The sequence below is a fragment of the Dipodomys ordii genome, unplaced genomic scaffold (genome assembly GCF_000151885.1).
Source record: "Dipodomys ordii isolate 6190 unplaced genomic scaffold, Dord_2.0 Scaffold27, whole genome shotgun sequence".
Lineage (NCBI taxonomy): Eukaryota > Metazoa > Chordata > Mammalia > Rodentia > Heteromyidae > Dipodomys > Dipodomys ordii.
In genome coordinates, this window is record NW_012267243.1 from 2497851 (window position 1) to 2521006 (window position 23156).

General features: G+C 42.7%; 2 protein-coding genes across 10 annotated transcripts in view; one reads left to right on the forward strand and one right to left on the reverse strand.

Moving 5' to 3' along the window:
- The window catches only part of Ncf2 (neutrophil cytosolic factor 2), a 29745-nt gene extending 16591 nt beyond the window's left edge, over nucleotides 1–13154 (forward strand). For both annotated transcript variants that reach the window (XM_013015785.1, XM_013015786.1), the window contains 10 exons: nucleotides 839–898; nucleotides 2031–2074; nucleotides 3945–4086; nucleotides 4280–4348; nucleotides 5604–5679; nucleotides 7599–7624; nucleotides 7976–8127; nucleotides 8254–8365; nucleotides 11036–11213; nucleotides 12696–13154. In XM_013015785.1, coding sequence (XP_012871239.1) covers nucleotides 839–898; nucleotides 2031–2074; nucleotides 3945–4086; nucleotides 4280–4348; nucleotides 5604–5679; nucleotides 7599–7624; nucleotides 7976–8127; nucleotides 8254–8365; nucleotides 11036–11213; nucleotides 12696–12808 — 972 coding nt within the window. In that variant the 3' untranslated portion in view covers nucleotides 12809–13154. The remainder of the gene's footprint in view (nucleotides 1–838; nucleotides 899–2030; nucleotides 2075–3944; nucleotides 4087–4279; nucleotides 4349–5603; nucleotides 5680–7598; nucleotides 7625–7975; nucleotides 8128–8253; nucleotides 8366–11035; nucleotides 11214–12695) is intronic.
- Nucleotides 13155–14031: 877 nt separating this feature from the next.
- Nucleotides 14032–23156, reverse strand: part of Smg7 (SMG7 nonsense mediated mRNA decay factor) — a 70138-nt gene continuing 61013 nt past the window's right edge. For 6 of the 8 annotated variants that reach the window (XM_013015715.1, XM_013015713.1, XM_013015716.1 and 3 more), the window contains 6 exons: nucleotides 22768–23139; nucleotides 19034–19114; nucleotides 18393–18552; nucleotides 17267–17437; nucleotides 17008–17153; nucleotides 14032–16459 (listed from right to left, as the gene is read on the reverse strand). In XM_013015715.1, the coding sequence (XP_012871169.1) occupies nucleotides 16346–16459; nucleotides 17008–17153; nucleotides 17267–17437; nucleotides 18393–18552; nucleotides 19034–19114; nucleotides 22768–23139 (1044 nt within the window). In that variant the 3' untranslated portion in view covers nucleotides 14032–16345. Of the gene's footprint in view, nucleotides 16460–17007; nucleotides 17154–17266; nucleotides 17438–18392; nucleotides 18553–19033; nucleotides 19115–21836; nucleotides 21987–22767; nucleotides 23140–23156 lie in introns of all 8 variants that reach the window. The other 2 variants (XM_013015718.1, XM_013015719.1) reach the window with 1 other exon arrangement.

The window sequence follows — 23156 nt, forward strand, 5'->3', positions numbered from 1 at the left end:
AAAAACTTTATGCTATGTGTAAGAAGCCAGTCACAAAAGGCCATACGCTCTCTAATTGTATTTATTGTCTTTGAATTGGTAAGTCTACTGAGATAGGAGACAGACTGCGGTTGCCAGGCTAGGAGGAAGGAGCTGAAGACTGCTTGATGTATGACATTTTCTCGGGGAGTGATTAAAATGTTTTGGAACTAGCTAGAAATGATAGTTGCAAAGCAATGTGGATGTACTACCACTGAATTACTTAAAACCGTTAATTTGATGAATTAATTTATATTAAGTGCATAATTTATCATTATTAATATTTGATTAATAATTCATATGATTTGCACATCAAGGAAGATTTTAAGAGAGAGAAAGTAAGCCTGGGTTATTGGCGGTAGTGAGGTAAATACTAGCTTTGAGCTATATGCTGGCTCATGTCAATAATCCTAGCTACTCAGGAGGCTGAGATCTGAAGATGGTGCTTTGAAGCCAGCCCAGGCAGGAAAGTTCATGAGACTCTTATCTACAATTAACCACCAAAAAAGCCAGAAGAAGTGGAGCTTACGCTCAAATGGTAGAGCACTAATTTTGAGCAAAATGGCTCAGGGACAGTGACTAGGCCCCAGGCTTAAACCCCAGTACCAGCATTAAAAACAAAACAACAACAACAACAAAATCCACCCCGCTTCTTTGGTTGCAGGAACTTCTAACCCACAGGACAGGTAACCTGATACTCAGCCACCATCACCTCTGAAATCCATGATAACGGATCTGTGGTGTGCACTTGAGGACGGGAGAGGATGTTGGGGAGAAAGCAGAGCGGGTGCCGCTCTCACATACTCCTGTTCTGTTTCAGGTTGTGGCATCTGTGGTGGATCAGGACAGTTTCTCTGGATTTGCCCCTCTGCAGCCACAGGTGAGGCAGACCTGCTCCAGATCGAGGGTTCCAAAGCTGTGTAGGAAACAGCCCCCTGGGGGAGCAGAGGTATCGAGCTACCATGTTGTCAGGGCTTCTCAGACCAGCCAGCTGTGGGTAATCGGCCTGCTCCTGTGGCTGGTAGGGAATAAGGCCCTGTCAGCTTCCTCTCAGCTTCTGAAGCCAAGCCTCCCCCTCTAAAATGCCTCTGCTCAGGGGCCTCTCTTGGGAACTATGGCAAGGTGTTTAGGGATCTGAATTTCAGCCCAAGGTTTATTCAGAGAGATGGATCCATCTGGACTGGGTGGTGGTAGATGGTGAAATGTAGGAGGCTCTTCCTTGTGACAGAAAGAGAGGGAAACAGGGTAAGGAAAATACAAACCCTGTTGTGATGGGACTGTGGTGGGTGAGCAGAAGAGGAAAAGACGACGACTTTCCTGTACGCAGGCGCCTGCCTGTGTGGACAACCACTGCTGGATCAGTATGCAGCCAACTGGGGATTCTGGGAGATAGGCTGAGTTAAGAGGGATAGAAAGGGGCAGCGTCAAGACTACACAGACTCTTGCTTCACTTGTAAAGTTGGAGAGAGCTTGGAAGAAGCCGTTTGGGCTTCAGTACAGCCCGAGCTGTGTAGGAGACCAGAGAAGCCCAGATAACTGGAGTCTGTGATCTTCAGTGGGGCACAGGGAGTGGGCATTGAAAGCAGATCCTTGCTTGGTCAGTGGATCCTGAATTGGTTTTCAATCCCCAGGAGTGTCATATGATAGGACAGACATTAATTATAGAACAGAGCTTTTGGAAACAATCCTGGGAAGGGAGCAGAGCTCAAGGTCAGAAGCACTCCCCTGACACCCGGATGCTCAGTGACAGCTAGCCTTCTGCACAAAGCAGCTGCGGCTCCAGAGGAGTTGCTGTGCTGGTGAAAGCTGTGGCTAGGGAGCCCAGGGAGGTGTTATTTTCTTTTGTTTAGTCAGGGAGCACTGTACTTTCTTTCTGGACTGTGTTTCCATCAGCCAGACATGCAGTCTTTGTTTTCTGGCCTGCAAGAATGCTCAAATTACCATTAACAGTCTGCTCTCTCTTCTTTCCCCTCACTATCCTCCCCTACTTATGTCTCCCAAATATTTCACAGGCAGCTGAGCCTCCACCCAGACCCAAAACCCCAGAGATTTTCAGGTAAGTTAGAAGTAGATCCAAAGGCAGAATGGCCAAGCGCCAAGCCTGAGTAGAAGCCTTCTGTTTTCAAGGTTAGGATAGAATGATCTATTAGGATGACAGTCTCCTCTGCAGTGGGGAAGAGGTTCCAAAGCTATGGGGTTTCCTAGCATCCCCAAGTCAGTGTGTACAGCCACCCATGTAATAAGGGGTAGTTGCAGTGCAGCAGTGTCCTGAAGAACATGGCTCCATGGACAGGGGCCAGTTTCGTCTTGGCCACAGTCCCCTCCAAGCTATGTAGCCAGGAAATTAACATGGCGAACCCTTTCCTGTGTGGGTGTTTCCTACTCGTTTTTGCACCTGTTTTTATGAAGAAATATGAGGAAGGACCCAAGAAAAGGAAGTCTATTCTTCTGTAAGATGGGAAACAAAGCATGTCCTAACTGCCAGCTTTCTTAAGAATTCCCTATAATAAGTAACAAAGCAAGCCTAGCTCCCTACCAGTAAAGGAGGCTGGAAAAAGTTAAAAAAAAAAAGTATGGTAGCCATTACCAAAAGGAGAGGTGGACAGGCATGTCTAAATCCTGTGGCTGGAAGGGTCGTGAAGAGACAGGGCATCTGGAAACAAAGCTGCATGGAGCATGAGCAGAGTGAACCTGAAACCCCACGTACAGGCGGCTTTGAAGCCAACCTTCCTCACTTGGCCCAATGAGTGCGGAGACGTATCATGGGTTCTGAGGAATGGAAGAGATTAAACATTGCCTAACACACAGAACAGCATAAGAGCTTACCGGTAGCTATTCATCCCCTTCCTCCTTCCGGGATGCAGGCTGGCCTAGGCAACTTCTCTTCACTCATCTTTCTCATTCAGCTGCCTTTCACCTGACTTCCATGGTCACCACCCCAGCCCACACTTGGAGTATGTCCTCTGAAGACAGGACCGAGGACAGGCATTATCAGATCTCTTCATCTAGAGATGTATTTTTGTCTGTTTGACTATTTTTTGGTGCTGGTCCTGTGGCTTGAACTCATGGCCTGCATGCTATCCCTGAGGTTTTATGCTCAAGGCTAGTGCTCTACCACTTTGAGCCATAGTCCCATTTCTAGCTATTTGGTGGTTGACTGGAGATAAGAGTTACATGGACTTTCTTACTTTCCTGCCCAGGCTGCCTTTGAATTGTGATCCTCAGATCTCAGCCTCCTGAGTAGCTAGGATTATAGTCATGAATTATCAGTGCCTATCTGAGTCTTTATTTTTTATTAGTATACATCAACAGTACAAGGGGGTTTCGTTGCAATAGTCACATAAATGCATTTGAACAAGTTCACTCCCTCTGTTTCATAGTTTTATTTGGTAATGGCTCTGAAGCATAAGGGTAGTGATATCAGCAATGTACTTATGCCAAAGAGAAGTAAAAAAGTGGAAGTTGTTGATTTAATAGACGGGGGAGAGATCATGTGTTGAGGGGTTGCTAAGATCCATAGTGAAAACAAACCTTCCATCATTGACCTTGCTAAGAAAGACAAAGATGTTTAGGCTCAGACTGTAAAAGTAACAGCCATGGTATGTGATAAACATTTAGATCAGACAGGAAAGACGGGGAAACGTTAGTAGATAGAGTTTGATATTAGGTGTGGTTTCAGGCTCTCCTAAGTATTTTGGGTCATCACCTCCTGTTGGTTTAGGAGAGACTCTATGTAGTTAAGCAACAGGTTGACAGGGGTTCTTACCTAGCCCTCTTGGGAGTCTAGGGAAGGCAAGCACGGAGTATCTGGTTCCCCGAGGAGCATCTTACTCCGTAGGGAAGACAGGACTGTGTATGTGGCGGTCTGATGTGAGTCTCCCCTTCTAAGTCCACTGTGGACTGGATCCCGTGTCTACCCACTGCAGGGCTCTGGAAGGGGAGGCTCACCGTGTGCTGTTCGGGTTTGTGCCGGAGACATCTGAGGAGCTCCAGGTCATGCCAGGGAACATCGTCTTTGTGTTGAAGAAGGGCAATGACAACTGGGCCACAGTCATGTTCAATGGGCAGGTATTCAGGGGCCAGGGGAAAGTGCTGAAGGAATGGGATCCTGGTGGCAAATAGCAGAGCTTTCTGTGGAGCAGGCCAGTTCACTTCTTTGTTATGTACACCATCCCTGCTGGTGCCTGTGGGCTGTTCTGGGGCTGGGTGCTGACAAGCACATCTCTATCTTTCCCTTGGATTCTGCGATGCTGAACCACAGAAGGGGCTTGTTCCTTGCAACTACCTGGAGCCAGTGGAGCTGCGGATTCAGCCTCAGCAGCCGCCCCAGGTAATGTAGTGCTAAGGCCTGAACCCCATCATCCCACCTTTTGAAGATCTCTCTCTGGAAGGAGGAAAAGTGGACACATCGGAGGGACTCAGTTGCAGCCCTACTGCTGTGGATCTTTGTCAGGATGACTTGGGGAGCAGTACTGGAGGGTTAGGTTTTCCCAGATGTATCTTCTTCACTAGGGAGAAGGATCAATGTGTTGGTTGGTGTGATACTCTTAAAAACAAAGCAAAGCCATGCCCTAGTGGCTCATGCCTATAACCCTACCAATAATCTGCCCATGCCTATAACCTAGCCTCTTAGGAAGCTGAGATCGGAGGACTGTGATTCGAAGCCAGCTGGGATAGGAAAGGCCCATGAGACTCTTATCTCTACTAAACTACAAAAAAAAAGCTGGAAGTGGAGTTATGCTCAAGTAGTAGAGTGCTAATTTTGAGCAAAAAAAGCTCAGGGATGAGCCCAGGCCTGAGTTCAAGCTCCAGGACCAGCATACATACACACATACACACATACACACAGAGAGATACACCTGTGGTCCCACCTACAGCGTGGCATGGGGTGAAGGATCTCTGTCATCCTGAGGCCATCTGTCATGGATAAAAGCACAATACCTTACCTGAAAAATAACTAAAGCAAAAAAGTGTATGTGTGCTTGTATGTATGCTTACATGTATGTACGTACGTATGTATGTAGTGGCAGAGTACCTGACTAGCAACCATCAGTACTCCTTTAGAGGAGTAGGCCTTACTGTCCTCTGCTTCTGGAGTTGCTATTGTTGCTTCCTTCCCCTCAGAGGACTGCCTTTCCATGGAGCCTCAAGAGGGCTCCTGTTTGGATCTGAGTGTTCAATGATCATAGGGCAGCTGGTCTCTCTTCAGACTTTGTAGCCAGATATATATGGGCTCTGCTCTCCCCAGTCAGACTCATTCTATCCAGTTGCTTTAAAGAGTTTTGGGAAGTGGAGTTTTTCCTTTGTACTTGAAACAAGAGGATAGACATCCAGTGGATTTCCAATATGGCGGAAGGGATGACAAGTTGGAAAGGCCTTTCGATGGATTTCTATTCCTGATGTGGGTTTTGTTTCCATTGGGCCAACCTTGTCTCTCCTTTTAACCAACATTGTCCTTAGCTTTTTCCAAGTAACACCCTAACAACTTTTAGGAAGTGTTTTCCATGGGACTCCACAGGATGGTCCCCTCAATCCAGAGAACTTTGAATGAGAAGATTCTGACCATCGTCTCTTGTCATCTATAGGAGGAGACCTCCCTGGAGTCTGACATCCCACCTCCTCCCAGTGCCAATGCCCCTGGAAGACCCCAGCTGTCACCAGGTTAGTGGTCCTGGAGCAATGCCCTAGGCCTACGTTCAGAAGCACTTCATGCTGCTTCCTAACCATTGTCATCCCAGGCTTCTAGAAATCTCTTGTTTCTTCTCCCAAAATACAAGTGTGCACTATACACCTACATTGCACGTGCATGCGCACGCGCATGCACACACACACACACACACACCAGGCATAGTCAGTTTGCTACCTCACTGCCTTCTCCAGAACACTCACTCATAGGCCTAGGTGAGGTAGTCAATTAGGATTACCACTCGGTCACCAAGCCCCTCTGATTACTGAAGCCATGTTGCAGAAGCAAAGCTGCAGTAATTGCATGTCTGTACCTCCCGAGGAGCATGAAGTGGCTATTTGCAAACTGTGCTTGTGAGGAGACCACCTTGCAGAGCCCGGGTAGGGGATGGGATGGTCAAAGAACTACAAGCAGATGTGAAAGGGAAACTGTCTCTTCAACCTTGTCTCCTCAAATACACAGGGCTGTCTTGGGAAATAATAGGCTTTTTGTCATCACTACAGTGATGATTAGCAGATTCTGGTAGAGATACACTGAGCAGGTGGTTTGTCCATGACTACCTGATCATCAGGATCACTCTGGAGACCCTCTCCTTTGCAGACCTACAGAGTAGTTGAAAGTCATGTACAATAAGCATCAAATACCTTTCACCAGTGTATAGTTCAAAGCATATACTTGTCCTGCTCCCTTTTCTATAGCTCCTCACCTGCCTGCCACTTAAAACTATAGACATGTGACACAACCTGTACTTAAGCATGGCTGCCCTGAGAACAAGTACCATCTCCTGCATAATCATGGTAATATCACATTAAAATATATTAGTGTCTATTCTGCCTAGGGTTTGTCCAAGATCACATATTGTCCCAAGACTTGGGAGTTTATCTCTCTCTCTCTCTATATATATATATCTTATGTAGATATCTATATCTATGTCAATAGATCGATAGATATGTAGATATATATTTCAATTTTTTTTGTATTGGTCCTAGGACTAGAACTCAGGGTTCAGGTACCATCCCTGAGCTTTTTTGCTCCAGACTAGTGTTCTACAACTGGAGTCATTGCTCCACTTATGTTTTTGTTTTTGTTTTTGTCTTTGTTTTTGTTGGTCATGGGGCTTGAACTCAGTGCCTAGGCACTGTCCCTGTTTTTTTTTGTTGTTGTTGTTATAGGCTAGTGCTCTACCACTTTAAAACACAGCTCCATTTCTGGTGGTTAATTGGAGATAAGAGTCTCAGACTCTTCTGCCCAGGCTGGCTTTGAATGGATTGAATTATCCTCCTCAGATGGCAGCCTCCTAAGTAGCTAGGATTACAGGCATGAGTCACTAGGGACCACCTTAGCAGTAATTTTAATGATCAATTGAGTTTATGAATAGATCTTTTTTTAAAAAAAATCATGTACTCCCCTATGCTAAATAACTTTCTACTTTTCTTATATAAATTACATGCATACTGCTATGTCAATGCATGCACATTAGAAAATAATAAAGGACAGGGCAAAAGTAAGTGGCTCTGATAATTCTTCTGTGGCTGCTGCTGCATCTCACAGTCCTGCCTTTTCATTGCTTTGGGCCTCACTGCTTGAGTTGACCTTTGGGAGGCCCGCTAACCCCACAGGTTGATAAGCATATGCTACGTCCTTTGATAGATGTCTGTCGGCTCCCTTAAAGCACACTCTGGCTATGTTCATGGACTCATGACTTTGATGTTCCCCAGAGGGAGATTTCCCCTCAGTTTACTAAGGTCAATGAACATTCAAGATTAAAGGGCAAAACTCTGGGTACCATGTTCTAATACTTTCAGTCTGTGGATGGCAGGAGGTGGTCAAGAACACTTACTCAATGCTTTTTATTTTGATTTTTTAAATTTTACTCCTTACTTTTTTCATTTAGGTCAGAAACCAAAAGAAGAGCTTAAGGTATGTTTTCCCCCCTTGTACTTTTTCAAGTAGAAGGTGGAAAAGAATGAGCTGTCAACATGTGCATGGCTCTTTGTATTATAGTCCCAATGGAAGGCCAAAACCAATTGCTACCCATTGCATAGCCCATGGACTGACCTACCCCTTCCCTCCTCCAAGCCTGTGCATACATTTCATACCAGCCCATAGCTTTTCAAGTCAAAAGTTGGGCTAGAGGATCCGTGAAGGCCTTTCAGGGTATTGGGATGTTTCCTCCTGGCCTCTCCCCTGCGATCTGGAGGACTCAATGTGACAGGGTGGCAGTGATCGACAGCTTCTGATGTTCAGCTCCCTTTGCTTCTCCTCCCACAGGAAGTAAGGCTCAGGGTTCCCACACCATACACAATCAAGGTGCACTACAAGTACACAGTGGTCATGGAGGCTCAGCCTGGGCTCCCCTGCAGCCAAGTCCAGGACATGGTATCTAAGAAACTACAGCTGCTACCAGAACACACTAAGCTGAGGTGAGCTCCATGCAGGTTGCAGTAGGGATACAGCTGAAAGCCTTGTGTTGGCTCAGAGGAAAGACATAGGAGATGGTTTGGGGGGCATGATGATCTGATACGCTTCTTCCCGTTATCATTGCTCAGCTACCGGCCTCGGGACAGCAAGGAGCTGGTGCCTCTTTCTGAAGAAAGCATGAAGGATGCCTGGAGTCAAGTGAATAAGTACTGCCTGACTCTCTGGTGTGAGAATACAGTGGTGAGTACAGCCTGGCTCCAGATGTTGCTCTCAATGGCCATTTCCTTAATGGCACGCTCAATATTTATGAAGCTTCTTTTTTCTTTTCAGTCCCAGGCTTGACCTCTGGCCTAGGCACTGTCCCTGAGTTCGTTTTGCTCAAGGCTAGCACTCTACCACTTGAACCACAGTGCCGCTTCCAGCTTTTTCTGTGTGTGTGTGGTACTGAGGAATCAAACCCAGGGCTTCATGCATGCTAGGCAAGCATCCTGTCACCAAGCCACATTCCCAGCCCTAGTCAGGCATTATGCTTAGTAATAGGGACATTGTGGGTAAAAATGTACAGCTGGGAGAGAGTTTCTCACAAGAGATGAGCCAGGTCTCTCCACTGCCATGCTTGACTGGGTCAAGCCCATCTCTGTCAGGCAAGGGTTGGGATCCAGTCATAGCCTGAGTCTGTGCCCATAGCCATTCTTCCCCATGTTTGGTTTCCACGAGGAAGAACACTTTGGGGAGCATTTATTTCACAGATGTCATGGGCAACAGCTTCCTAACAAGTATCTGAGAACCTTCCATATGCCCAGCAGTGTGCTGAGAGCATTCTTTGAGGCAGCTATTGTCAACCTGTTTGATGCCTTAGAAACAAGGCTGGCAGAAGTCAAGCAACCTAGCCAACATGACACAGCTGGTCAATGTTGGAACCAGGGCTCAGACAGGCACTGTAACTAGTACCTGCCTATGTTCACAGCCACCTCGCCAAACTGACACAACAGGGAAGGCCATCTATTGGCCCTGAGGTCTATGCAAGTCCCCTGCATTGTGGTAAGATCAACGGCAGTCAGGAGATAAGTTTCAGGTTACAAGAGGCAGCCACAGTGTAATACTCTTGTTTCTTCCTCCAACTAGTGTCCAGAAGAACAGTTGCCACTTTGTTGTTCCTTTCCCAGTCTGGCCTGAAAACTATCCCTTTGCTTTCTATCAGCATAGTTGGCTTTCTATGTAACATCATATAAAACAATTATATGGTGACTTGTGTATTCTGTATGGTGGTCTACTCCTTTTGATTGGTAAGTGGCATTCCATTATATGGATACCACAATTTACTCATCTGCTGGTGGATAATTTCCTCTAAATGGATTTAGAGTAAATTAATTTTTTTCCTTTGATGAGAAGTTCAATCTAATGACTATGCCTAAACCTCTCTCAAATTCCCAAGGCTTTTTGGAACTCAATCCAGGCTTAGGGATCTTTGCTGAATGCTGTCATTTTTGGTTATACTGGATCCAGCAAATCCTGTTGTAGCTAGGGAAAAGAAGATGAAGTATCATTTATTATACACCCACTCCAGACATGAACTAATTTTTTTTAACAATTTAGAATAGTACTGATATACAGTAAGTATTCAATAAATGCCTACATCATTGATCCGTACCATTTCATTTAATTCTCCAAGTCCCAACCTCAGGCTCAGGGAGGCTACACGGCTGTTCAGGGACACATAGCTGGTAAATAGTGGAGCTGGGATACAAACCTAGGTCTATGGGCTCCGGAGCTATTTCTACCTCCTGTACTGCTGCTGCCTTTTAATAAAGACAATACACTAAAGTTCAACAGTGTAAGAATTGGGACTTTTTAACACTCAGTCCAGGATTTTATGCTTTGGTAGTCCTGAGGTTTGAAGTTAGGACCTGTGCTTGCTAGCCTCAGTCACATTCTCCAGTATAACATTTTAGCCTAAGCTGTTTCTGACTGGTTACGACACTTCTACAAACTACATTCCTCTTAAACCTTTATGGTGCAAAAGCGACCACAATAAGCCAGATGCTGGTGGCTGTCTGGAATCCCAGCTACTTAGGAGGCTGAGTACCTGAGGACAGTGGTTCAAAGCCATCTTGGGAAGGGGAGTCTGTGAGACTCTTATATCCAATTAACCATCAGAGAACTGGAAGTGGCTACTGCTCTACCACTTAGAGCCTTGAGCAAAAGAGCTCAAAGACAGCAACCAGGCTGCTAGTTCAAGCCCCATGACTGGGGGGAAAAAGTGACCATAATGTCTAAGATGTTTAAGAAATGTTATTGCAAATCAAAGGTAAGCCTTTTTGAGAGAGAGCAGAGAGAGAGAGAGAGAGAGAGAGAGAGAGAGAGAGAGAGAGAGAATGGTGCTACATAGTGGCCCTCAAATTCAGTACTCAACATTTTAGGACTTAAAATAGATTACAAACCCATTTTTTGGTAAGACTGACTTCTTAGATTGAAGGAGTTGAAAATGTATGCTTCTAACACAATCCCTAGTGTTTGTGCTAGGAAAGGGTGTTGGATTTGGTATCAAGAAATTCAAGGGCTCACGTCCTTGTCATCCAAATTCTATTTCCCAACCTGGTGGGAATCAACAGAGCCTATCAACCTTGCTGTTGACAGGATTCCAGCAAGGTATTCTAGTATCATATATAGTTCTACAGATCTTTGGGTGTCACTTATCTATCTAGTATTCACTACATATATACATACATTTAACATGATCTCTAGTATCTCTATATAGAACATCTATATGTATATATAGATGGCTTCTACTAGGAACTAATCTCAAAGTTACCTTTAGTTTATAGCAGACTTGATCTACTGACTTCTTTTAGTGATGCTCAATGTTCACTGGCCAAGAAATTAGGAAAAATAACAGATGTCTCATTTCAGGGTGACCAAGGCTTTACACAGGAACCCACAGAAGGTGAAAAATCTGATAATAACAACCAGACACCAGAACCTCAGCTTAAGGAAGGGAGTCAAGTGGTGGCACTCTTTAGTTATACAGCTACCCAACCAGAGGACCTGGAGTTCCTTGAAGGAGATGTAATCCTGGTGCTATCCAAAGGTAAGTGCTACTCCACAGAAGTGAATTCCCATGTTTACCAGAAATAAAGTCAGGGGCAGGGAGAAGAAAACACCAATAACTTAGAACCCAAACTTCAGCTAGTGTTTTCAATCCCCTGCCTAGTTTTTAACAGGAACAAAATGAGTGCTCAGCTTTTTCCGGTCAGGTGTTCTAACAGGCATATATAATAGGTATACAATCGTGATGGCCTTTTGATGAAGGCAGCTATGTTCTGGAAACAATGAATTTTCATTCTAAAGGTTAACAAAATGGTCTAAGACCATTTTGCCTTTGCATCAAACCATAGCTCTGAATCGATACTCATTCTAAAGAGGGAATGGGGAGCGGTCAGTTTTGGCATAAAAATGGGAATAAGGAGTTTCAAACTAATAGTTCTCAAACTTCAGCGTAGTATCCCTTGAACTTAACAAAACTTTTTTGGCCATCTCCCAGAGATTCCAGCTCAGATCTATAGCGAGGCCTATAAATGTTCACTCTATGGTTTCCAGGTGATGTCAGCTTGATTATCTTTGAGAACTACAGCTCATTTCTGAAGTGTCTACATTAGCTAAAGGACAGGGTTTTGTTGTCTTAAGAGGATGGGCAAGGACAAGATAAAAATGAGAGAACACACAGGAAAAACCTAGAAAAAGCATTGCACTTCTGGGACACACAAAAGATGAATTGGTTTAAAAAAGCACCCTTCTACATTCTGGAATCTTGTCCTTAACACTTTAGTAGGAAACCAACAGCATATACGCAGTCAGCAGGGTAGTTTCATCCACCAAGTGCTTTCTCAAACTTTAATGTGAACTCAATCACGTGGGATCTTTTAAAAATGACCCTTAAAGTTGGGCATGTCACCTGCAATTTCTAATACACAACTAGAGTCCAGGATAGACGTTTCCAGGCCAGACCCACAGTAAAAATAGGAAGAATGAAGACAGTGGGGAGGAACTTTGGAGGGAAAAAAATTAATGTTCAGCTATGTTCCACACAAATGATAGAATTCTGGAAGGGGAAGGGCACGATTTCACACATGGACTCTAACGATTCATATCCAAAAATGTTTCTAAACTGTTTGGTGTTTTAAGATAGCACTTAACAAGCCACTGTAAAATAGAGGTAGTAATTATAACTAATTTACTGTGAGATGAGTGTTACGTGCTTTAGCACAATGCCTTCTTTTAAAGGCTTATATTAAAATTGTTGCTTTTACAAACACCAAATTTATCACTAGCTCTAAAAGCTTTTTATGAATCACTAACAAGATAACTTTCATTCTCAGTATTTCATTTTTAATACAATTGACAAGTGCCTGTCCATCATCAAAATTAAGGTTCCCAATCAAAGCTCAGATATATTTCTTAAAAAAAAAAAAACCTATTGGAAGTTCAGGATCATTGGTCAAATGGCGGGGCGGGGAGGGGGGTTAATTTTCAATAACTGATTTAGTAAACGATGTGCTTTCCCTTTTGTCAGTGAATGAGGAATGGCTGGAAGGAGAGTGTAAAGGGAAAGTTGGCATCTTCCCTAAAGCTTTTGTTGAAGAATGTACTGCTGTGGATTTGGAAAGTACTCCCAGAAGAGGCTAAGATGGTTCTGGCAACTAAGAAAAGGAGGCTCTATTATTTGTAAGACTTACTATACCTCTGCTATAACCACAGACATTACAGTTTGACCATGTTAATCTAACTTTTCCTTGTTAAAATTCAACCTGTTATATAACACAAGAACCTGCCCATGCAGGAAGACGGAGATGAATTGTCTGGGAAACGATGATGGAGTCTTCTAGGGTGCCAATAATCTGTTTTGCTCTAAATGCTGAAGCCAGATGTGTTCACTTTGTAAAAATCCACTGGCTTGCACCTCTCTGTATGGGTAAAACCTCAATAAAACACTTGCCTTACCAAAATAAAACAAAATATCCAAGAAATTAAATGGAAACATTTTTGTTCTTGTACTATTAAGACTCCCCAGTCCAGAGTAACTTACAGGTGACTCAGAAGGCATACACATACTCTTCTAGGAGAAGTATTACTACTTAAACAGAACCTAGACTTGAGTTAGGTTTCCATTTAATTCCACAGAGAATTAAAATACTGAAATTATATCTCTCTATGCATTCTGAGAGATGGACATTTACTACTCAATTTTGAATTTAATACTGAATTTATGTCACTATGTTCAGGAAGCCAGCTGGTTGGAATATTCCTTCCACTTAGTAATGCCATGGTTTTAGTTATCAAGAATTCTATAAATACTAGACCATAGGATCTCAACTTAGTCGCCCCATTTCTTCTTTTTGGGGTGTACGTATGCATAAGCTAGCATGTTTTTCAAGCATGGAGGTGCATGAGTCAGGAAATAAACTATACACCAGAACACCATCTAAATCCAAGGACTTCAAGGCAATATGAGCATCAAGTGCCAGCACAGTGGGGGGAGGCCCAGCAAGCCACGAATGGAAATCTTGGACAAATGGGAAGACCAGGACCAGTAATAATAACTGCTTTGATGATAATAGGTTTAGTGAATTCTGAAGGCCAAAAAGATACAATATCTCAGAACTGCTTCAGTAACAGCTATGATAGGCATAAAAATGGTGGGCTGTTAACTATTTTACATAACATTAAATAACTCTGATAATTTCTACCTATCACTTTACATATTAATTTGTTGGTTGGGAATGCTACCAAAAGACATCCCCAACCCACATTCTGACTATGTTTTCCCTTGGGTTTCAGTTGTTAAAATTCTTTAAAATTCCTTCAATATTGTGTCCTTCAGGATAGAAAAGAAATAATCTACACACGGATCTGGTTGGAGAGAACATAGTTTAATTAAAGGCAAAGCTGATTTCAGCAGCTGCAGGTCTTGCACAGATAGACAAAAACAAAACAAAAAAAATTTAGGAGGAAAAATAAACTCCAAATAAAAAGCAGCAAACAAAAATAACAAAAAAATCACAAAATAAAGTTTACTACATAAAACCAGTTTCTGATGAAGATTCTCCTCCCCCTCCTCATTATTCCACTGTGAGGATGACAAGGCGAGGAACCCATCCCAAAAGTCATAGAATATTCCAAACATCAAATTTTCATGCAGACTGGGGCTGTAGATGGGCACAGGGGCACTACCGGGAGGGAGATGGTAAACCTGGTTAGCTTGTCTAGGGTGCAAGAATCAGTGACAGTTCAAACACTGGAATGTTGCAGCTGCCTGAATGCAGAGCTCAAACACATAAACTGGGTAAAGGTAACAGGGAAAGCAGCTTAGGAAGGAGGAAGAGGAAAAAGGGGGAACACATGGAAGGGACGAGAGAGAAGCACAAAGGGTTTCATATTGCCATCGGGTAGGGGGCTTCACCCTTTCAGATCTTTCAAAAACAAAACAAAACAAATAAAAACCCCAAACACCATGTCAAACTAAAAGAGCAATAATGTAAGCTTAGGGGGCTCCAACCACTCTTTCTGAAGAGCAATAAGCATTATCTCACCCCTTTTCATTGCTGGGGTTGCTTAAACTCCAGAGACAACCGGGGCTCCTGGATGTGCTTTGCTCTGCAGCTGTTTTCCAGCTAAGTTCTACACACTCATACACACACCCCTTCCCTTTGGGATAGCAGATGGGTGCACGCACGCACGCACGCGCACTCACACACACACACACACACTCACACACACGGACCTCCCAGAAAATAATCCCTACCGCTAGCACAGCAATTGGACATTTAGATTGTTTCCATAATTTCCCCTTAAAACATTACTTTTCCAGGAAATGACTAACAGAAATTCTGTCCTCCTGTGTCTACGCAAGAACATCTTCAGTCCTCTTTCCTCCTAATAAATATCAAATAAAGTTTATCTTCCTTTCTTTTGCTTTTCCCAAAATGGCCTTCGTTATGTTTTCTCCTGTGCATGACGTGCATATGTCCATGTTGCCTCTTGACGCTCACTCATGAGGTGGAGGCTGGGAGGCTACAGCTGGGCAGGGGCCTGGCTCCTCTGTGGTTCTGCAGACATCACTGCTTCCTCTTCAGACTGTCCCTGGGCCTGACCGCTGGTCCCCATGCTGTTGCTTCTTGGTGAGATGTTGTACACATTAGGAGTAAAATCAATTGCTAGCGCACAGCATAGGGTTAAAAAAAAATGAACGGAGACAAGCACAGGAGGCTGGTAAGCAGGATGAGGCACAAAAATCAATCAACCAAACAAAAAAACCACACTGAAAGCTTCCACCTACTAAAACGTGTCAGGCCACGAATGGACTAGCCTGTCTTTTGTGAGACTGCTTGCTGGCTACTGCAAAAGGTACAGGAAATCAAAAACGTTAATTTGAACTCTTATAGCAGTCACTTGCTAGTCCAGCCCAGCAGCAGCACCACCCACACTACATCCTCGATTGGAGCTCCAGCACCTACAGGGTGAAGGACATTTCCTGCTGAGTCACTAGGCCAGAGGAGGCCTAACCAGAACTTTCTGAGGGACCTTGTTCTCTCCGTTAGGGAACACTCCCACTGGCTGAAGAGGTCGGTTCTGCATCCTACCACCACCGACCTCTCACAGGAGCAGCGATCAGGACTGACTGTCTTTGCTACACACTGACCAGAAGCACACCTGTATATGGAAGAATTCAGTGTGATATCTTACTACTGAGAGTAATAACAATAATAAAAGATGTTCAAGAGTAATTTCAACTACATTCTCAGTCAGCAAAGCAATCATTAATGGATTCCTATTTTATTCCCCAAAGAGGAAAAAAGGACTGAGAAGTTCCCATTGGCTTCTCCCACCTGCCTTCCCTTCTCAGCTTTCACTTCCCATGTGGCTAGGGACATGCACGACGGAGGAGGTGAGAGGTGGTGATATCAGGTGACTGAGTGAGACAAACAGCAGTTCCTCTCTCCCTCCGGAAGGCCCCGGGGGACGGAGAGTTCCTGATGGTTTTTCTTTTTGTTGCACTGCGAACATTTCGTGCACACTCAGCGGGCTGGTGGAACACTTACACCCTCTTGACAGCAAGAAACAGACAAGAGGGCTGCCACCTGCTGAGGACTATGTGGGCCAGTCCTGCAAACCCAACATGCCATGGTTTATGGAGCCTTCATTCTCAGGGTTGCTACTGTGGCCTCAGTGTGGTGGGTTCATGGTGCCTTGTCCCCGCTGCTGTTTCTGCTTCTGCTGCATTAACAACTGCTCCAGAGCTGAAGGTCCAGGATGCATCATGGAACTGGACCAGATAGACTGAAAAACAGTCCAAACGTTGTCAACAGAGATCAAATGCTTTGGGTGTCTGACAAGTATTTGGTTTTTAATTCCAGCCAGCTATAAAGGCATATATATATATATCCAAAAAACTCCATGCAAACTTCAAACACAATCCAGCTATGAGAAAATTGTCACTATAGTTACTAGTAAGATTTTAAACTGGAAAAGGATATGTTTATTATAAAGGTTTTAGGCAAACAAAATTTTACTAAAATCATGTAACTCTTCTTTCACTTGATCAGAAAAGTCTTAAACATGTCAAGATGCTTGACCTTAGAATAAAATGTTTAAGTTTGTGTTTCTAATCCTCTGATCCTTCTTATCATTAGTGAATTCACAAATTAAAATCTTACAAGATTCAAGGAAGATATCATGTAAGGTAGACTATATGTAGACACTATTGTATATGTTCTATGCGTTGTCAAGTCTAAGAGCTGTACAAGTCAGTCTATTTATTTGTGTGTGAAAATGGAAACATTTCTGCTTCTAGAATCCTGTAGCTCTTGTTTCTGAAATCTACTCACCTTTAGGCTTTCCATGAGAACAGTAGAGGAATCCTCCATGGAGGGGCCATGGCCTGTCCAGGTGCCACTTGGAGTGCTGGCCTGATGCCAACTGCTCTCAGATGATGACGTTGCTGAGAGATAGTCAACACCAAACCCACCCATGGCTAAGGGATGGAACCAGAGAAGAATTTAAGATGTTTTATTACTGTCAAATCCCAGGTAAAAACAGAGGAAGTTATTCCATTTTATTAGGTAGGTAATGAAGTTGAGATCTCACCTGGTTTATCAGTTTTCCATCGATCTGCAGGCCTCCTATCCCTGTTATCTGGAGTCCCAATGGGTCCAAAGTTAGAGAATGGAGCAGAATTATGGTTGTGTGTTGGAGGAGAGCTGGGCAAGCTGCTTGGATTAGAGGAATGAGGAGACTGGCTGGCTGGTGTTGAATGATCTATTAACAGCGACACAAGGCATGATATAGAAAAAACATTTCACAAACATCACAACTAGTGTTTCTTACATATCTTATCACCCGCCACTATTTTACTAAAAATGACAAGGCCTTTGGAGGAAAGGCAAAATAAAGGTCCCATAAAGGAATGTGACAGAAGCACTAATTTGCTTTAGATTCTTTGCCTAAAAATATCAAAGAAAAATATAATTTTGCCCATCAAATCTGTAATTCTGGCATGTTTCAGGTAAATACTTACTGGTTTTCCCTAACAGAGACAGATTTTTTTTTTCCTCTTTTTTTTTGGCCAGTGTTGGGGTTTGAACTCAGGGTCTGAGCACTGTCCCTGAGCTTCTCTCAAGGATAGTATTCTACCACTTGAGCCATAGCACCACTTCTGGCTTTTCTGTGTATGTGGTACTGAGGAATTGAACCCAGGGTTTCATGCATGATAGGCAAGCACTACCACTAAGCCCAGCCAGAGACAGAATTTCTTAACCTAAAGTTTCTACAAAAGTAGACTATAAAGCTGAGATGAATGAACACCACCTGACAAGATTAAAAAACTGATTACACATCAAGACACAACTCATTTTTCTTTTTTGTAACCCTACTATTTATCTAGGGTAACTGTTTATGTATGCATGCTCATGTACATAGTTCCAGGCCTGGGGCTTGAACTCAGGGCCTTTGGTGTTGTCCCTGAGACTTTCTGCTTAAGGTTAGAGATCTGTTACTTGAGTAAAGCTCCACTTGGGCTGGCTTTGAACCAGGATCCTCAGATCTCAGCCTCCTAAGTAGCTAGGATTATAGGCATGACCCACAGGTACCTGACTACCCAAAACAAAACAAAACAAAAAAAAACAGGGTGCATGTCTATAATATAGAATCAGACTAACACTGTAAAGCTGAATGCATAGAATGGTAAGTTTATAATTTAAAGATTCGTTCATACCTGAACTGGCAGGAAGTGATGGAGACCATGGAGTCCCTTCAAAAAGGGAGTACAGTGATGTTTCCTGGGGGGCCAGTGAGGGACTGAGTTCTGCTTTGGAGTTGGTTGTCAGGTTTTTCCCATATACCTCATTGAACACACTACTATTTGGGTATCTTTCCTGCAAGAGGACAGTTAGGCTGTAAACTCACTATAAGAACAAAAGCTTATTTAAGAAATAAGGAAATGTCATGTTCATAGATACCCACCTGAAGCTTTCATTTCTTTCTGTGTCTTAAATGTGAATACTTTATTTGGGTAAACAAAACTTGCAAGAATTTTAAGAAGTTTAAAGCTTCAAACGCATAATATATAGGTTACTAATCTGAGCCAGGATAAAACCAGTAACCAGAAGATAGTATTATATGGAAGGAAGGGAAAGATGTACCCACATAGAATGGAAGAAAATTAGCACACTATAATATAAAAGCACAAAGGAAGACTTTTAATTAGGTATCTACCTAAGGGATAGTAGGGGGAAAACAATGGAGGGGGTAACAATGCTCAATAGGAAGTGTACTCATTACCTTACTCATGTAACTGTAACCCTCTGTATAGTATCTTTACAATAAAAAATTAAAAAAAAAAATTAGGTTATCTACCTGATTAAGAGAGAATCCGGTGAGGGACAGGAAAGAGGATGAATGTGACATGAGCTCTGAGGGTTTCTCCAGTAAGGATTTCTTCATCATTCCAGGGGAAGAAAAAAAAAGGGGGGGGGAGTTAAGTGATTTCTTACATTTTTCTTAACATTCATCTTAAAATACTATGCAGCCAAAGTGAAAGACCACCATTTAAGCATACTTGTATTCATTCCATATACATAACACAAGGCTTAGAAAACGTAGATTCAATTTGTGAATACCATGACACCAGCTAAGTGCCAACTGCCTCAGGCAAGTCAGAACTCTTTATAAGTGCACCTAGTCAAGTTCTGGGATCAGAGACCCTAGGAAGCAGGTACTGTGTGTTTTTAGGCACAAAGCTCAGGAATCCCTGGTTAATTGCTGCAGAAGAAATTCAAGATGCTTAACTGTTTTAACACTGCTTACTCCCTAAAAGTTTTTAACATTAACATTGATGACTTAAAAAAAAAACTCTCAATCTGGTTAACTGGTTTTGTGTGTGGGTTTCCTAAGCAACTGTGTTTGTGGTATATATTAAACTATTAAAAGTCAAATTTATACTTACTGGCCCCAAGAAAGTTATGGGGGAAAAAGAACACTAGACCTCTAAAGTTCACTGCCCTTGAATAGACAGTTAATAAAACTACTAAGTACCTACTACATGCAAAACACTTCTATACATATTATTATCTTGTTAGCAACAATAGCCACAATTACTGTTATCCTCAGTTTATTTTCAAAATGGAAAAGAAGGAAAGAAGAAAGGGAGGGAGGGAAAGAGGAAAGAAAGGAAAGAAACAAAAAAGAGAAGATTGAAAGCTCTCATTTGTTCTACAATCAGTTCCTGTTTCCATCCTAAGGGACAGAAATAACATAAAAAAGGAAACAAGTGGATAGAAAGGTGCTATCTTAGCACCTCAAGCTATCCCAGCAGAAAAGCAACATGAAAGGCTTACATGCAAGACACCTTTCATAATTCCTATGCTCCCAACCATGGTACTGCCACCATGAAATAAACTTCCAGGTACTACTGCTAACTTGAAAGAAGGCCTCTGCTGTCACATGCTTGAGAGAACTTACAAAGCACCAAGGATGGTGACTACTGCCATGGAAGCTGTTCTTAAATTTTCCCCAGAACTATAATTAATACATTTTCATTTTATGAGTATTTTATTGCCTTGTGATTACAGAATAGAAATAGCAAGAGAGAAAAACTCAGAATCTTTGATTTTATTTAGATATAAGTGAAAGGGGGCCAGGTACAATTGTACATGCCTGAAATCAAAGTAGAAGCTTCTCAGTTCAAGGAAGACCCTTGCTTAAAAATAAGCTAAAGAATAAATGGCTCAAGGTGTGGCTCCAGTGACTAAGTGTAAGTGCTTGCCTCACAAGTGCATAGCCCCAAGTTCAAAATCCAGTAACTGCCCACATAGATGGGTGTACACACACACACACACACACACACACACACACGAGTGGACAAAACTCTCGGCGTATACTCTCTTTATACCTCTTACATTCCTCACCCTCAATAAAAATATAAATACTGATAAGCATAAGGAATGGTTTTTGGGTTTTTTTTTTTGCAGGCTGGGCTCTAGATTACTTATTTTGTGTGTGTGCTGGTCCTGGGGCTTGAATTCAGGGTCCGAGGGCTCAAGATTAGTGCTGTACCACTTGAACCACAACTCTAGTTCTGGCTTTATGGTGATTAACTAGAGTTAAAGAGTCTCAGTGGTAGAGCGCTTGCCTTGCATGCCTGAGGCCCTGGGTTCGATTCCTCAGCACCACATAAGCAAAAAGAAAAAAGTGGGAAGTGGCGCTGTGGCTCAAGTAGTAGAGCACTAACCTTGAACTGAAGAGCTGAGGGACAGCACCCAGGCCCAGGGTTCAGGCCCCATGACCAGACCCCCCCAAAAAATTAAAAAAATTTTTTTAAAAAAAGTCTCACAGACTTTCTTGCCTGGGCTTGCTTTTGAAAGTGATCCTCAGATCTCAAGACTCCTGAGTAGCTTAGCTAAGATTATAAGCATGAGCCACCTGCACCTGGCTGGTTCTAGAAGACTTTTAAAAAAGGTACCACTAATAAAAAAAATTGGGGGGTAACATGGGTAGTACTAGGTAGGGCTTGAACTCGGGGCCTCATGCTCTTGCTTAGCTTGCTTGCTCACAGCTGGCACTCTACCACTGGAGCCACACCTCCAGGCTATTAATATTTTATATTATATTATCCCTGTGATTTATTTCATAACCACTCGTTTATGGCATTCCAGTAATGTTTATAAATAAAATACTCTTAATTTCTACTCAATTTATGAATCTAAAGCTATTTTCAGATTCAGTTAAGCAAACAAAAAAGGGCTACATATGTTCAATCCTATCAGTCAAAAAAAATAGAACCCATTTCTTTTCATATTTTGGATATGTATAAAATCTTACTATCCCTAAGAAAGATTAAGTAACACTTGAAATTTCTGGGGCTAGAGAGAAGTGATAGCTGCAATGAGTTTGACAGGTCTGCAGGATACTTTCTGGATGATATATATATATATATGTCCAAGCTGTTAACTCTGTGAATTGTAGCAACTAAAGTCAGCAATGGTTTATCATGCTCCAGAACCATTTTAAGGCTAAATTAAGGCTATCAGAAATTTTTTAAAAATATACTTCCATAGGAAGGAAAGCCTCAGAAAGAAGGTACTACCTATACTATATACTGCACACTCTCAGAAAATGGGTTGGGGTTAGAGCAAGCAGCAGTATTATGTCAAATACATACAAAGAGGCTTCGTCCAGGAAGAGAGGCGAGAGGCCCCAACAAAGCTGGGTAAAGATCAGGAGGGTTAGAAAAAATCAGCTCTTCCTCTTCCTCCAAGGCAGCCAGACTTTTTAACAGGTCCGGAGGAAGCAGAGGGGAGCCCTTGGGGTCCTAGTGACAGAAAGGATCAATATAATTAGGGATGACAAAAGCATAAAGGACTAGTAGAATGATTAGGCTGGCAGGTGACTACAGTCAAGTAGAGAAGTGATCAATAATGAAATAAGATGGTTATGCAAAGGAAAAGGTTATGAAGTATAAACACAAAAGAACATGAGGACAATGGTGGAGAAAGACCCAAGACAAAAGAAAGGAGTAAAATTACACAGAAGACAAAGCATTAATGTGTGGCTACTGAGCAAAACAATACAATGGAGCAAGATGATTCTGCATTTTGTGCTAATGAAGAACCAGCTCTTTAAAGAAGTTACAAACATATACCTGTTTCTCATGAATAAAAAGAGCAAGGAAAGAGAATTCCCCTAAGATAACTGACAAGTTTTGTGCCTTTTAGAAAGCAATCTCCATATTTAGTAAGTCATTTTTAAACTTAAATGACTCAGCTCAACTGAAAAGAACTATTTGTCTCAAAGTTCTCACACACCAGGCCAGAGATTCCTGCACATTTCTTTACCAAACAATCACATTTATAAATTAGTTACTAAATTTTTCAGCTCCCCAAATTAAAACCTATGTTTTAATTCTGAAGAGGCCAAGTGTTACAGTACACTAAAGCATCAGTGTTCTTTATAAAACAGCGATTTCCCATAAATTATGTGAGATTTTTGTGTCAACTTGAAAGTACAAATATATACATACAGTATCTAGTAGAAAAAGTTTTGTAACCTCAGGCCTGTCTCTGAAGAACCTGATGAGGGGAAAGCGCACATACCTCAAATGGCATTCTGGACACTGGATCCTGCTCTGGACGGAAGACTCCTGGGGACCGTTTGCCCCTGCGGTCCATGTTTGCTTGCTGTGCCATTACAGCTCTGTTATCAGCCACACTGTAGGAAGGGTCCCAGTAGAATTCTGGGACCTTGACTTCTGAGGGATTATGGTTATATGGCTCCATGGGAAAAGGCTTCCTTTTTTTTTCTAGAGGCTGTTGCTGCATCACAGGAGGTTGCAATGGTGGCTCAAACAGTTTTATGGGGTCTGGGGTCTGAAGGTAATAGGGCTGCTTCACAGGCATGATTTTCCCCAGTGGGCCTTGAACCTGAGGGGGACTCCACAGCTGTTTGGAGGCATCTGCCTGTTGATACTAAAAAGAGATGGCCA